The following is a 13,335-nucleotide window of genomic DNA, read 5'->3' on the forward strand; positions in this document are numbered from 1 at the left end:
GCACTCCAGCCTGGGCGACAGAGCAAGACTCTGTCTCAAAACAAAAAACTGATGTTTATAACTTGGGGGGTTTTGGTCAAACAATTTATAGTGTTAGGAGACTAAGAATGCAAGCTTATAATTTTTAGCTTGTAGCTACTGTAATTTGCTTCTCTTTTACTTGTTGGGTTTATTTATATATTTATTCATGGTTTTATAAAATTTTCCTGATTTCTAGCTCCATAGTGGAAGTAACAGTTTACTAAGTAAGCTCATTCATCAGTCTTATCATGGAACCATGGACACAGTTTCTCTCATTGGGACTATTCCAGTTCAAATGCTTTTGGAAATTGGTTTGGACAAACTAAAGAAAGATTATATCAGTTTTTTCATAGGTAAGTATCTTTCCTGGCTCAAAAAATTAAAAAACACATCAGAGTTATCAGTCACAGATATTCTCAGATTTTCTCTTTCTGCTTGTCCCTCATCGTCTGTAGTCCTTCCTGGCTTTGTACCTGGTTCACTATGAGATGAGTATTTCCCTTCTCTGGGCCTCAGTTTCCCCCCAATAAAGATATCAAATTCATTATATCCATAGTTCTTGATAATTGATTTGTTTTTAGTTCAAACATTTGGGGTTTTATGAAGTTAGTATTTTAAATAAAAAAATCCTTTTATGAGTTGCTGTTTTAATACCCTACACTTGGTTGTTTTTAATGAGAGAGCAGCTGTGATCATTTTTAGAATAAATATTGGTATATATTTATGGTATAATATGCCAGGAAACTTGGCCTTTTGTGAGGAACTACTTAGCTTGACAATCTCTTTCATATAGGAACTATAAAAAATTTATATAGATTCCTTAATATGTAATAGAAAATACCTGAAGTGTTTTTGCATGTATGTGTTTTTTCTTAATAGGTCAGGAACTTGCATCTTTGAATCATTTGGTGAGTTTTTTTTTATTCTAAAATTGGTTTTTCTTTTATTCAGTCATTCTGTGTGCAGTTATTAACTGCCAATAATATGCCAGCCACTGTCTTAGTTCCTGGGAAATGGATAAATAAGACAGTCAGTGCCCTTAGTTATTACTGCCTAGTAAGATAGACAAAAAAGTAGCCCATTCAATGTCATTTCTCACTCTCTATAAATTTGTGATACTTGCATATAGTTATATTCTACTGAAGCCAATGTGCTACCACACATCTCATCTATCCAGAATGCTTAGGGAATGCCATTCTTTGATAGGTTCTGTAAAGCAATGTTTGTTTTATATTTTCTTTACCCATTTATATTACACTTGAAAGTTTATTTTCCAAATAATTTATAATCTTTAATATATACTTTTGGGTTTCAGGGTCATCGTTATGAACTTTATTGTATTTTCCTAGCCCATTCAGAAACTTCAGAAGGTTGAATAGTGTCTGTACTGATCTTTGACGTTCATTGAAAGATCCTTTTGAAAATGAATTTATAGTATCAATTTGTTTATCATTTCTCTCTTATGAAAATACAAGATAGAAAAACTAGCTATATCTGTTGTGCAAAATAGACTCAACTGGATTCTTTTGAGGTTTAATTTTTACTATTCAAATTTTAAACATTTTATTAAGGGCATATATTTTTAGTGGACACATGTTCTAGTAAAAACTACACACACACACGTGCACACAACACATACACACATACACACACACAGTTGGTCCTCTATGTCTGTGGGTTCTGCATCCATGGATTCAACCAACTGCAGATTGAAAATGTTTAAAAAAAAAAAAAATAGTCTGGGCACAGTGGCTCCCTCCTGTAATCCCAACACTTTGGGAGGATCACTTGAGCCCAGGAGTGTGAGATCAGTCTGGGCAACATAGGGAGACTCCATCTCTACAAAAATAAAAAAATTAGCCAGGCATGGTTGTCTGTGCCTGTGGTCCCAGCTACTTGGGAGGCTGAGGTAGGGAGATCACTTGAGCCGGGGAAGTTGAAGCTGCAGTGAGCTGTGATCGTGGGCTACTTTTTTGTCTATCTGCACTCCAGCCTTGATGACAAAGGAAGACCCTGTCTCAAAAAAAAGGGATGATTATGTCTGTATTGAATATGTGTGGACTTCTTCTTGTCATTATTCTCTTTTTTTTTCTTGTCATTCTCTAAACAGTAAGTGTAACAACTATTTATGTAGCATTTACATTGTATTAGGCATTACAAGTAATCTAGAGGTGATTTAAAGCATACAGGAGGGTGTGCATAGGTTATACGCAAATACTATACTATTTTATATAAAGGACTTGAGCATCCATGGATTTTGGTATACAAGGGGGATCATGGTACCAATCCTCCATGGATATCAACGGACAACTGTATCTGTATATACAGTCATACTTCACTTAATGATGGGGATACATTCTGAGAAATGTGTCATTATTTTTAAAAATGGGTGATTAGGTGATTTCCTTATTGTTCAAATTTCAGGGAGTGGCGTAAACAAACTTAGATGGGATAACCTACTGCACACCTAGGCTATAAACCTTTACAGTATATTTTTGTAGTGAATACTGTACGTAACTGTAACATAATGGTATTTGTGTATCTAAACATAGAAGGGGTACAGTAAAAATAGTGTATAAAAGATAAAAACGTGGATACCTGTACAGGGCACTTACCATGAATGGAGCTTGCAGGACTGGAAGTTGCTCTGGGTGGGTCAGTGAGTGAGTGGTGAGTGAACGTGAAGGTGTAGAACATTACTGTACACTACTGTAGACTATAAACACTGTATACTTAGGCTACACCAAATTTATTTAAAAATTTGTTTCTTCAATAAAAAATTAACCATAACTTATTATAAACTTTTAAATTTTTCTAAACTTTTTGATTTTTTTGTAATAACACTTAAAATACAAACACATTGTACAGCTATACAAAAATATTTTCTCTTTGTATTCTTATTCTATGAGCTTTTTTCTATTTTTAACTTTTTTTTTTTGTTTTAAATTTGTTTGTTAAAAACTAAGACATAGACACACATTCGCCTAGGTCGGGATCATCAGTATCACTGTCTTCTGCCTCCACATCTTGTCGCACTGGAAGCTCTCCAGGGGCAAGAACACACATGGAACTGTTATCACCTATGAGATAACATAGGTGCCTTCTGGAATACCTCCTGAAGGACCTGCCTGAGGCTCTTTTTGAGGAATAGTTTTGTTCATACCCATATCACAGCAAACAAGGGAATAATGCGTTGCACTACATTACAGCTACAAAGTCACTACTGGCGAGAGGGATTTTTCAGTTCTATTGTGATCTTATAAGACCACTGTAGGCCGGGCGCAGTGGCTTATGCCTGTAATCCCAGCACTTTGGGAGGCTGAGGCGGGCAGATCACTTGAGGTCAGGAGTTTGAGACCAGCCTGGCCAACATGGTGAATTCCTGTCTCTACTAAAAATACGAAAATTAGCTGGGTGTGGTGGTGCATGCCTGTAATCCCAGCTACTCAGGAGGCTAAGGCAGGAGAATCACTTGAATCCGGGAGGTGGAGGTTGCAGTGAGCCAAGATCACGCCACGGCACTCCAGCCTGGGTGGCAGAGTGAGACCCTGTCTCAAAAAAAAAAAAAAAGACCACTGTAATATGTGTGATCCATTGTTGACTCAAACACTGTTATATGGTGCATGACTGTAATTTAGTTTGAATAATAGTATTGAAAGGTGGGAAATTCTGTCTAGCTGCTTCTGGTCTTTTTTTTTTTAAATGCCTGTTATCAAGCATCCAAATGTAGGTGTAGAAAGCATACCTATATTCTTTACAAAGGTTATACTAGTGCTTTAAATCTCTATTTTGCTTATTTTTTTATTCCAGGAATACTTCATTGCTCCATCAGTAGATATACAAGAACAGGTTTATCGTGTCCAAAAACTCCACCATATTCTAGAAATATTAGTCAGTTGCATGCCTTTCATTAAATCTCAACATGAACTCCTCTTTTCTTTAACACAGTAAGTACATCTGTATTCTTCACTTATATAGAAATGTATTTCTTTTGAAATAGTTACAGCCTAAATATGTACAGTTTTTATTACCAGTTAGGATAGAACCTCTTCATCCTGTCTTTACAGTAGCATGCATGAGTCTAAGTCAGTGCCATAGGCAGGAAAGGCTTTGGGTTCAAAAGGAATCAGATTTGGCATTGGCTGCATCCCTTCCTAACTTCCTTAGGAAGTTTCCATCGCTGAATCCTGTTTCCTCATCTGTAAAAAGGATCTAATAACCTCATGTATTCATAAATACTACTTCCTTCTCTTCTTTATATCCCTGCCAATTTGGGTCAAAATAGCCTTGCCAGCCATCTAAATGATAATAATGGAATCAAATAGTATTAGTAGACCTCTGTCAGTAGCATTGCTGTAATTGTAGAGACTGCTGTAATTTGAGATTCCAATTTGTTTGACTAGAGGTTATTTGGAATAATTCTCAGACACGGACTGCTGGTATCTTATGTGTATTTGAGGCCTCAAACTAGGAAGTGAACTGTCCAGTGGAAGGACTGGGTTTCTTTTCCCTCTGGAAGGAAATGTACCATTACATTTTCCAAAATTAGAATTTGCCTCAGTTATAGAGGGGAAAGTTTGAAATTGTTATTGTTTATAGAATCTCCAAGTTGTTTTTTTTTTTTTCCACATTATAGATCGGTGGAATGAATGAGTTAACTGTAATTCCTTGGACTCTGGAAACCATGGAAGCTGTACTTTTGTTTCTCTTCTGCCTCTTTTTTGTATTGTTTTTCTGTTTCTGTAACCTCTTTCTCCCCACGAAGCCTTTCTTTGGCCTCAAATTTATTTTATATTTATGAGAAATATGTCTATTAATTTTAAAAAGTGAATGAGATTTGTTTTCAAAGAAAAAACATAACCTAAGTTTTGTTTGTAGGGTTGTTTTATTTGTTTGTTTACTTTTGTGGCTCTAAAAGTATTCGCTGATGTTTTAGTTAGTAGTACTCAATAAAATGTTTCCCTTACGAGCTTTAGACTACCAGAAAAATGTTATGTCAAATGGCTCTTTTTTCCAAAAGAGGTTCCATTTTGTTTTTTCAGGATCTGCATAAAATATTACAAACAAAATCCTCTTGATGAGCAACACATTTTTCAGCTGCCAGTCAGACCAACTGCTGTAAAGAACTTATATCAAAGGTAAGCAATTTTGGCTAGGTGTGGTGGCTCATGCCTGTAATCCTAGCACTATGGGAGGCTGAGGTGGGAGGATAACTTGAGCTCAGGAGTTCGAGACCAGCCTGGACAACATAATGAGACCCTGTCTCTATTAAAAAATAATAATAGCTGGGCGTGGTGGCTCACACCTGTAATCCTAGCACTTTGGGAGGCTGAGGTGGGTTGATCCCCTGAGGTCAGGAGTTCCAGACCAGCCTGGCCAAAATGATGAAACCCCATCTCTACTAAAAATACAAAAATTAGCCGGGCGTGGTATCATGCACCTATAATCCCAGCTACTCGGGAGGCCGAGGCAGGAGAATCGCTTAAACCTGGGAGGCGGAGGTTGCAGTGAGCCAAGATCATGCCATTGCACTCCAGCCTGGGCAACAAGAGTGAAACTCCGTCTCAAAAAATAATAATAATAATAATAATGATAATAAATAAGCATTTTAATTTATTATCTTAAGTCCACCCATAATGCTAGGCAATTTCAGTGTTCATATTCAGTAGGGACTTCATGACCCAGAGCTTCGTCACCTCTGAAACCTTAAACTTCTGTGACCATAGTCTGAGACAGTTCTCCCTCTTCCTTCTCTCAGACCTCTCTCTAGACTGTTGGGCCTCTAGTCTTTCATTTTTCTCTGTATTTGTTATTCCTTCAGAGAAGAGTGGAAAGTATAGCCAGAAAGGAAATGATGGATTAGGAGAAAAATGACCAGGATAGTGATAACAGGGTCTAGGGTATGACTGTGGGAGTGAGAAAAGGGTTTGGGATTAGAGGAAGTAGGGAACTGTGAGGCCGAGATGATAGATTGTTCATCCACATGGACACTGAGGTTGCCTCCAATGAGGGTCTCCCTGACTCTTCTCTCAGCATATGATATACTTGAAATTTCTCTCATACTATAGCCACTCTATTTATGTCCTCCCTGTATTTAGTTCTTTCTTAGCCAAACTCCCATCACTCCCCCTGAAATTGCTCTGGCAAAGGTCACCAATGACCTTCTAATTGTCAAATCCAATGGATGCTGTTCAGTAAAAGATTGTTTTCTATCTAGCTCCTTGTGTAATTAGTTGGCCCACCAATTCTTCCTACTTCAGTAAGCACTTTTTTTTTTTTAGACAGAGTTTCGCTCTTGTTTCCCAGGCTGGAGTGCAGTGGCGCAATCTCAGCTCGCTGCAACCACGACCTTCTGGTTTCAAGCAATTCTCCTGCCTCAGCCTCCGGAGTAGCTGGGATTATAGGCGCTCGCCAACACACCCGGCTAATTTTTGTATTTTTAGTAGAGACAGTGTTTCACCATGTTGGCCAGGCTGGTCTCAAACTTCTGACCTCGTGATCCGACCACCTCAGCCTCCCAAAGTACTGAGATTACAGGCGTGAGCCACCACGCTCGGTCTACTTCAGTAAGCACATATAAGGCTGTTTGGCATTTAGCACTATTGCTGTCTTGAACCTATCTCCTCATTTTCTGTGTAGTAGCATCTGTCTTAATTTGAATTCTACTTCTCTGGCCCATCTGAAAGGCTGAGAACAGTTCTCTTTTCAAGTACTTCTTCTTCTGCCACTTTTCACCAGAACTCTACCCTCTGCCTTCTTTTCTTCTTACTTCCTATCTTCCCTTGGTGATTGCATTTATTCTCAAGGCTTCAACTTGTCTAGGCTAACGATAATTCATAACTCACATCTCCAGCTTCTCTGAGCTTTAGGCCCTTCTTTCTAAATGCCTATTAGCTGTGAATCCCCAGCTTATTGAAGTAGCAGTTCAAACTCTAAAGCCTAACACCTCATCCCCTTCTCAATGCTTTTTCCTCCTTCCATACTTCGTCTCTCAAATCACCATCATTAATCTCTATCTAATGCCCAAAACAAAAACCTAGTGCTTATCCTCCGCTCATCCCTCACTCCTTTAAATGGTTACCGACAGCCTGGGCAACACGGTGAAACCCTGTCTCTACAAAAAAATATAAAAATTAGCCAGGCATGGTGGCATGCACCTGTAGTCCCAGCTACTAGGGAGGCTGAGGTAGGAGGAATTTCCTAAGGCCTGGAGGTCGAAGCTGTAGTGAACTGTGATCACGCCACTGCACTCCAGCCTGGGTGACAGAGCAAGACCCTGTCTAAAAAAAAAAAAAAAAAAGATTACTGAGTCTAGACTAGACCTTGGTAACTCTAGAATTTGTCCCCTTCTCTACATCTTCACATCATCATTACTTTGTTTCACATCTGCATCATTTCATACCTGGACTGTGGTAAAATCCTTTTTCCTAACTGTGCTCTGCCTCTGTTATCTTTCTTTTCTATGTCATTGCCAAAATGATCTTCCTAAAAATTCAAATCCCACCAGGACTTCCTCCTGTTTAAATGTCTCTTATCACAGGGATGCTGTGTTACTGCATTTCTTCAGACATTCCACACTCTTAACCCTCAGTGCATACTCAATGCTTCATTCCTTCATCCTGGACTTTATCTGCCTAACTGACTCCTGGTTATTTCATACTCAGCTCACACATCACAGCCTCTGAGGATTCTTTCCAACTCTGCAATCCCCAATCTGAGTTACATTCCTGTCTTCACTTTTCCCCTAACACACCTAGTATTTCTCTGTTGTAGCATTTTTTTTTTCCAAATTGTTTTTATTCTTATTTTTCTCGCTCTCTTGACTATACACCTCAAGGGCGGGAATTGTGACCTGTTTACCTCTTTGTCCTCAGTGCTTATCACATGAAGACTTCACTAAATGGCTCTAGAGGGAAGGAAGTAAATGGCTGTTTTTGAAAATTTTTCTTTTGTTGTTTTATTCTTTCCTTAGTGAGAAGCCACAGAAATGGAGAGTGGAAATATATAGTGGTCAAAAGAAGATTAAGACAGTTTGGCAACTCAGTGACAGCTCACCCGTAGACCATCTGAATTTTCACAAACCTGGTAAAGATGGTTTATAATCTGTTCAGATAAATAATTCCAACAGAAAATAAACTAAGTCTGGCTGGGCACAGTGGCTCATGCCTGTAATCCCAGCACTTTGGGAGGCCGGGGTGGGCAGATTGTGTGAGCTCAGGAGTTTGAGACCAGCCTGGCCAACATGGTGAAACCCCATCTCTACTAAAAATACAAAAAATTAGCCGGGCATGGTTGCATGTGCCTGTAGTCCCAACTACTCAGGTGGCTGAGGCACAAGAATTGCTTGAACCCGGGAGGTGGAGGTTGTAGTGAGCTGAGATCGTGCCACTGCACTCCAGCCTGGGCGACAGAGTGAGACTCTGCCTCCAAAAAAAGAAAAAGAAAATAAACTAAATCTTACTGGAATGGATTGTTATTATAGCTCTTGTGTCCCCAGTTTTTTCTTTCTTTCTTTTTTTTTTTTTTTTTTTTGAGATGGAGTCTCACCCTGTTGCCGAGGCTGGAGTGCAATGGCACAATCTCGGCTCACTGCAGCCTCCACCTCCTGGGTTCAAGTGATTCTCCTGCCTCAGCCTCCTGAGTAGCTGGGATTACAGGTACGCGCTACCACACCCAGCTAATTTTTTGTATCTTTAGTAAAGATGGGTTTTACCATGTTGGCCAGGCTGGTCTCAAACTCCTGACCTCATGATCCACCTGCCTCAGCCTCCCAAAGTGCTGGGATTACAGGTGTTAGCCACCACTCCTGGCCTGTGCCCAGTTTTAAGTAATTTTCCTGAACTCTAAGTGTAAAACATATTTATTCTTTAAAAAAGAAAACTGCTGGGCCCGGTGGTTCGAGCCTGTAATCCCAGCACTTTGGGAGGCTGAGGCGGGTGGATCACTTTGAGCTCAGGAGTTAGAGACCAGCCTGGGCAACATGGAGAAACCCCATCTCTACAAAAAAAAAAATACCAAAATTAGCCGGGTGTTGGTGGCTTGTTACTGTAGTTCCAGCTACTCAGGAGGCTGAGGCTGGAGAATCACTTGAACCCAGGAAGTGAAGGTTGCAGTGAGCTGGTGGCACCACTGCAGTCTAGCCTGGGCAACAGAGTGTAACCCTGTCTCAGAAACACACCACACACACACACACACACACACATGCACACACAAAACTATCATGATTTTTATGCAACTGTAATACCCAGAAAAATTTAGTGTATAATAATCAGAAAAGAATGCTTTTTCTCCTTATCTTGTATAAAGGAATTTTTACTAAAAGAGACCAAGCAATATGGACATAGGAGTAAAAATAGGTTGTAAGCTGGAAATGCTGATTGATACTTGACACTTTTGGGCACTGGTTAAAACGATGCTGATATTTCTGCCATAGTGTCTTCTCCATGGCTGAAATAAGGGTTGAGATTTCTAGTATTCTATCACAGATGGTCCATATTAGGTAAAGAATGTCTTTTAGCCCTTTGTGTAATTAGCTAGCCTACCAAGTCTTCCTCCTTCAGGAAGTACCTTTCAAACTCATATCTTCATGCACCTGGGTTATACGGTGCTGTTGTCTCTTATTCATATGGGTCTTAAATGCCTTCATTTAAATATGTAAGGATTATTTGAAAACAAATCTGATAGTTTTCAGACAGAATCTATTAATTAGATTTCAAAGGCCTATACTGCTGGGAATACAAATAGTTTTATTTTACTGATTAATAACTTGCAAAAAATTTTTCCAGAAAATGTTTGTGCTCCTGCCCTCCCAAGTATATTCTGATTTAGGTATAATGAAAATTTCTGTCCGTTAGAGGCTCTGTTCATATAGTTGAACTGTAAAAGTCATAACCAAACTGAATTTTTCTGAGAGCCATCAGTTAAAATTGTGGGTTTTTTTTAAGTGTGATATAAAACCTGGAAGTGATAAAAGACTGAGAATCAGCTGTAAAAGTAGAAAAATTTCTGCATGGCAAAACAGACAAATTATAAACGAGGAAAAGAAATTTGTAGCCCAGGCCGGGCACGGTGGCTCACACCTGTAATCCCAGCACTTTGGGAGGCCGAGGTGGGCGGATCACAAGGTCAGGAATTTGAGACTAGCCTGGCCAGCACGGTGAAACGCCATCTCTATTAAAAAAATACAAAAAAGTCCGGGTGCGGGGACTCACACCTGTAATCCCAGCACTCTGGGAGGCTCAGGCAAGTGGATCACGAGGTCAGGAGATCAAGACCATCCTGGCTAACACGGTGAAACTCCATCTCTACTGAAAATACAAAAAATTAGCCAGGTGTGGTGGCATGTGCCTGTAGTCCCAGCTCTTCGGGAGGCAGAGGCAGGAGAATCACTTGAACCTGGGAGGCGGAGGTTGCTGTGAGCGGAGATCGCGCCACTGCATTCCAGCCTGGGTGACAGAGCAAGATTTCGTCTCAAAAAAAGAAATTTGCAATCCATGTTCAGAAAAGGGGATCTATTTCAGTAAGAAAAATATTAATAGCTCAAAAGAAAAATGGATAAGTAAGGTAAACAGTGTACCAAAAGGAAATTCAAATGTGGTTTTAAAAATAAGATATGCTTGCTTGTACTCCTAGCTACTTGGGAGGCTGAGGTGGGAAAGATCGCTTGAGCTCAAGAGTTAAAGGCTAGGCTGGGCAACATAGTGAGATTCCATCTCTAAAAAATGTAAAAGAATAAACCATGCTCAACCTCACCTATAATAAGAGAAATGCAAATTTATATTATATAGATACCTTTTCCATATTAGCAAAGATCAAAAAGTTTGGTGTCTGTGCTGGCATGGGTATGGGAGAACGGGCAATCATTCTCACACATTTCTGGTTGGAATGTAAAGTTGTACAGCTTCTGTGGAAGGTAGTACCCATCAAAATTGTAAAAGAATAGCTGGGCATGGTAACATGTGCCTATAATCCCAGCTACTTGGGATGCTGAGGCAGGAGAATTGCTAGACCCTGGGAGGAGGGGCCTGCAATGAGCCAAGATCATGCCATTGCACTTCAGCCTGGGTGGCGGAGCAAGACTCCATCTAAAAAAAAAAAATAATAATAAATAAATAAATACATTCTTTGGCCTAGCAGTTTCATCAGTAGGAATTTATTACACACATAAAATCAGACCTATGAACAAGATTATTAATTGTGGTATTGCTTATGGTAGCAAAAACATGGAGACGGGGACTTAGAAAAAGACCTAGAAGGATACAATCCAACTTTAGCCACTAGATGTGGAATGGTGATTCCAGAGATGATTACCAGTTTGGGCTGAACGTTCGAATCATCTGCAAAGCTTTTAAGGTTCTTTTGCCTAAGCTAGGTGCAGTGGCTCACGATTTTGTAATCCTAGCACTTTGGGAGGCTAAGGCCTGGGAGGATCACTTTGAGCCTAAGAGTTCAAGACCAGCCTGGGTAACAGAGTGGGACCCAATCTGTACAAAAAATACAAAAATTAGCTGCGTGTGGTGGCATGTGCCTGTAGTTCTAGCTACTTGGGAGGCTGAGGTGGGAGGATTAGTTGAGCCCAGGAGGTTGAGGCTGCAGTGAGCTGAGGTTGTGCCACTGCACTCCAGCCTGGGTAGCAGTGCAAGACCCTGTCTCAAAAAAAAAAAAAAAAAAAAGTTCCGTTGCTCATACCAAGTAAATCAGAATCTCTGGGAGTACAGCTGGGACATCAGTAATTTGTAGAGTTCTGCAGGTGATTCCACTGTGCAACTGTGGCTGAGAATCACCAACCTAAAGTAAACAGTCTATCTACATCTATTGTTTTTTAAAGAAGAAACATGTATTCTTTAAAGATTTTAAAGAAGAAACAATGTCTTTTAAAGAAGAAAACATGTGGCTCACGCCTGTAATCCCAGCACTTTGGGAGGCCAAGGCGGGTGGATCACCTGAGTTCAGGAGTTCGAGACCCGGCCAACATGGTGAAACCCTGCCTCTACTAAAAATAAAAAAAATTAGCTGGGCATGGTGGTGCATGCCTGTAATCCTAGCTACTCAGGAGGCTGAGGCAGGAGAATTGCTTGAACCTGGGAAGCAGAGGTTGCAGTGAGCCGATATCACGCCATCGCACTCCAGCCTGGGCAACAAGAGTGAAACTCCATCTCAAAAAAAAAAAAGAAAGAAAGAAAAAAGAAAACATATATTTTGTTTTTTAAAGAAGAAACGTATTTTATGGTTAAAAAGAAAATGTTATTTATTTATTTTTGAGACAGGGTCTTGCTCTGTCACCCCAGCTGGAGTGCAGTGGCATGATCTTGGCTCACTGCAGACTCAATCTTCCAGGCTCAAGCAATCCTCCTACCTCAGCGTACCAAGTAGCTTGGGACTATGGGTGGGCACCATCATGCCTGCCTAATTTTTTCCTTTTTAAATTTTTCATAGAGGCGAGGTCTTGTTATGTTTGCCAGGCTGTTCTCAAACTCCTTAGCTGAAATATTCCCCCTGGCTCAGCCTCCCAAAGCCCTAGGATTACAGGTGTGAACTACTACTGCCCCCGGCCAAAAGGACAGTTTTAAAGACATAAATATATTTAAAACATTTGTGAAAAAAATGCTTTGTTGTGTGTGTGTGTGTGTGTGTGTGTGTGTTTGAGATGGAGTCTTGCTCTGTCACCCAGGCTAGAGTGCAGTGGCGCGATCTCGGCTCACTGCAACCTCCGCCTCCTGGGTTCAAGCTATTCTCCTGCCTCAGCCTCCCAACTAGCTGGGATTGCAGGCACGTGCCACCACGCCTGGCTAATTTTTGTATTTTTAGTAGAGATGGGGTTTCACCATGTTGATCAGGCTGGTCTCAAACTCCTGACCTCATGATCCGCCTGCCTTGGCCTCCCAAAGTGCTGGGATTACAGGCGTGAGCCACCGTGCCCAGCTGAAAAAAATGCCATTTTAAAGTAAATTTTGGCCAGGCGTGGTGGCTCACACCTGTAATCCCAGTACTTTGGAAGGCTGAGGTGGGTGGATCACCTGAGGTCAGGAGTTCGTGACCAGCCTGGCCAACATGATGAAACCCTGTCTCTACTAAAAATACAAAAAATTAGCCAGGCATGGTGGCGGGTGCCTGTAATCCCAGCTACTCAGGAGGCTGAGACAGGAGAATTGCTTGAATCCTGGAGGCAGAGGTTGCAGTGAGACAAGATCACGCCATTGCACTCCAGCCTGGGCAGCAATAGCAAAATTCTGTCTCCAAAAAAATAAAGTAAATTTTATTTTGTAGAGATTAGAGTTCTGTTTTGAGGAAATTCATACAAGATGAAACATCTTT

The 13,335-nt window shown here is 40.4% G+C and overlaps 1 protein-coding gene across 18 annotated transcripts in view; it reads left to right on the forward strand.

Annotated features, from left to right (window-relative positions):
- ZWILCH (zwilch kinetochore protein) overlaps positions 1 to 13,335 on the forward strand; it is a 69,836-nt gene that overhangs the window by 26,498 nt on the left and 30,003 nt on the right. For all 18 annotated transcript variants that reach the window (XM_063716014.1, XM_063716013.1, XM_063716017.1 and 15 more), the window contains 5 exon segments: positions 218 to 374; positions 901 to 929; positions 3,832 to 3,968; positions 5,064 to 5,159; positions 7,994 to 8,106. In XM_063716014.1, the coding sequence (XP_063572084.1) occupies positions 218 to 374; positions 901 to 929; positions 3,832 to 3,968; positions 5,064 to 5,159; positions 7,994 to 8,106 (532 nt within the window).

This window comes from Pongo abelii, chromosome 16 (genome assembly GCF_028885655.2).
Source record: "Pongo abelii isolate AG06213 chromosome 16, NHGRI_mPonAbe1-v2.0_pri, whole genome shotgun sequence".
Lineage (NCBI taxonomy): Eukaryota > Metazoa > Chordata > Mammalia > Primates > Hominidae > Pongo > Pongo abelii.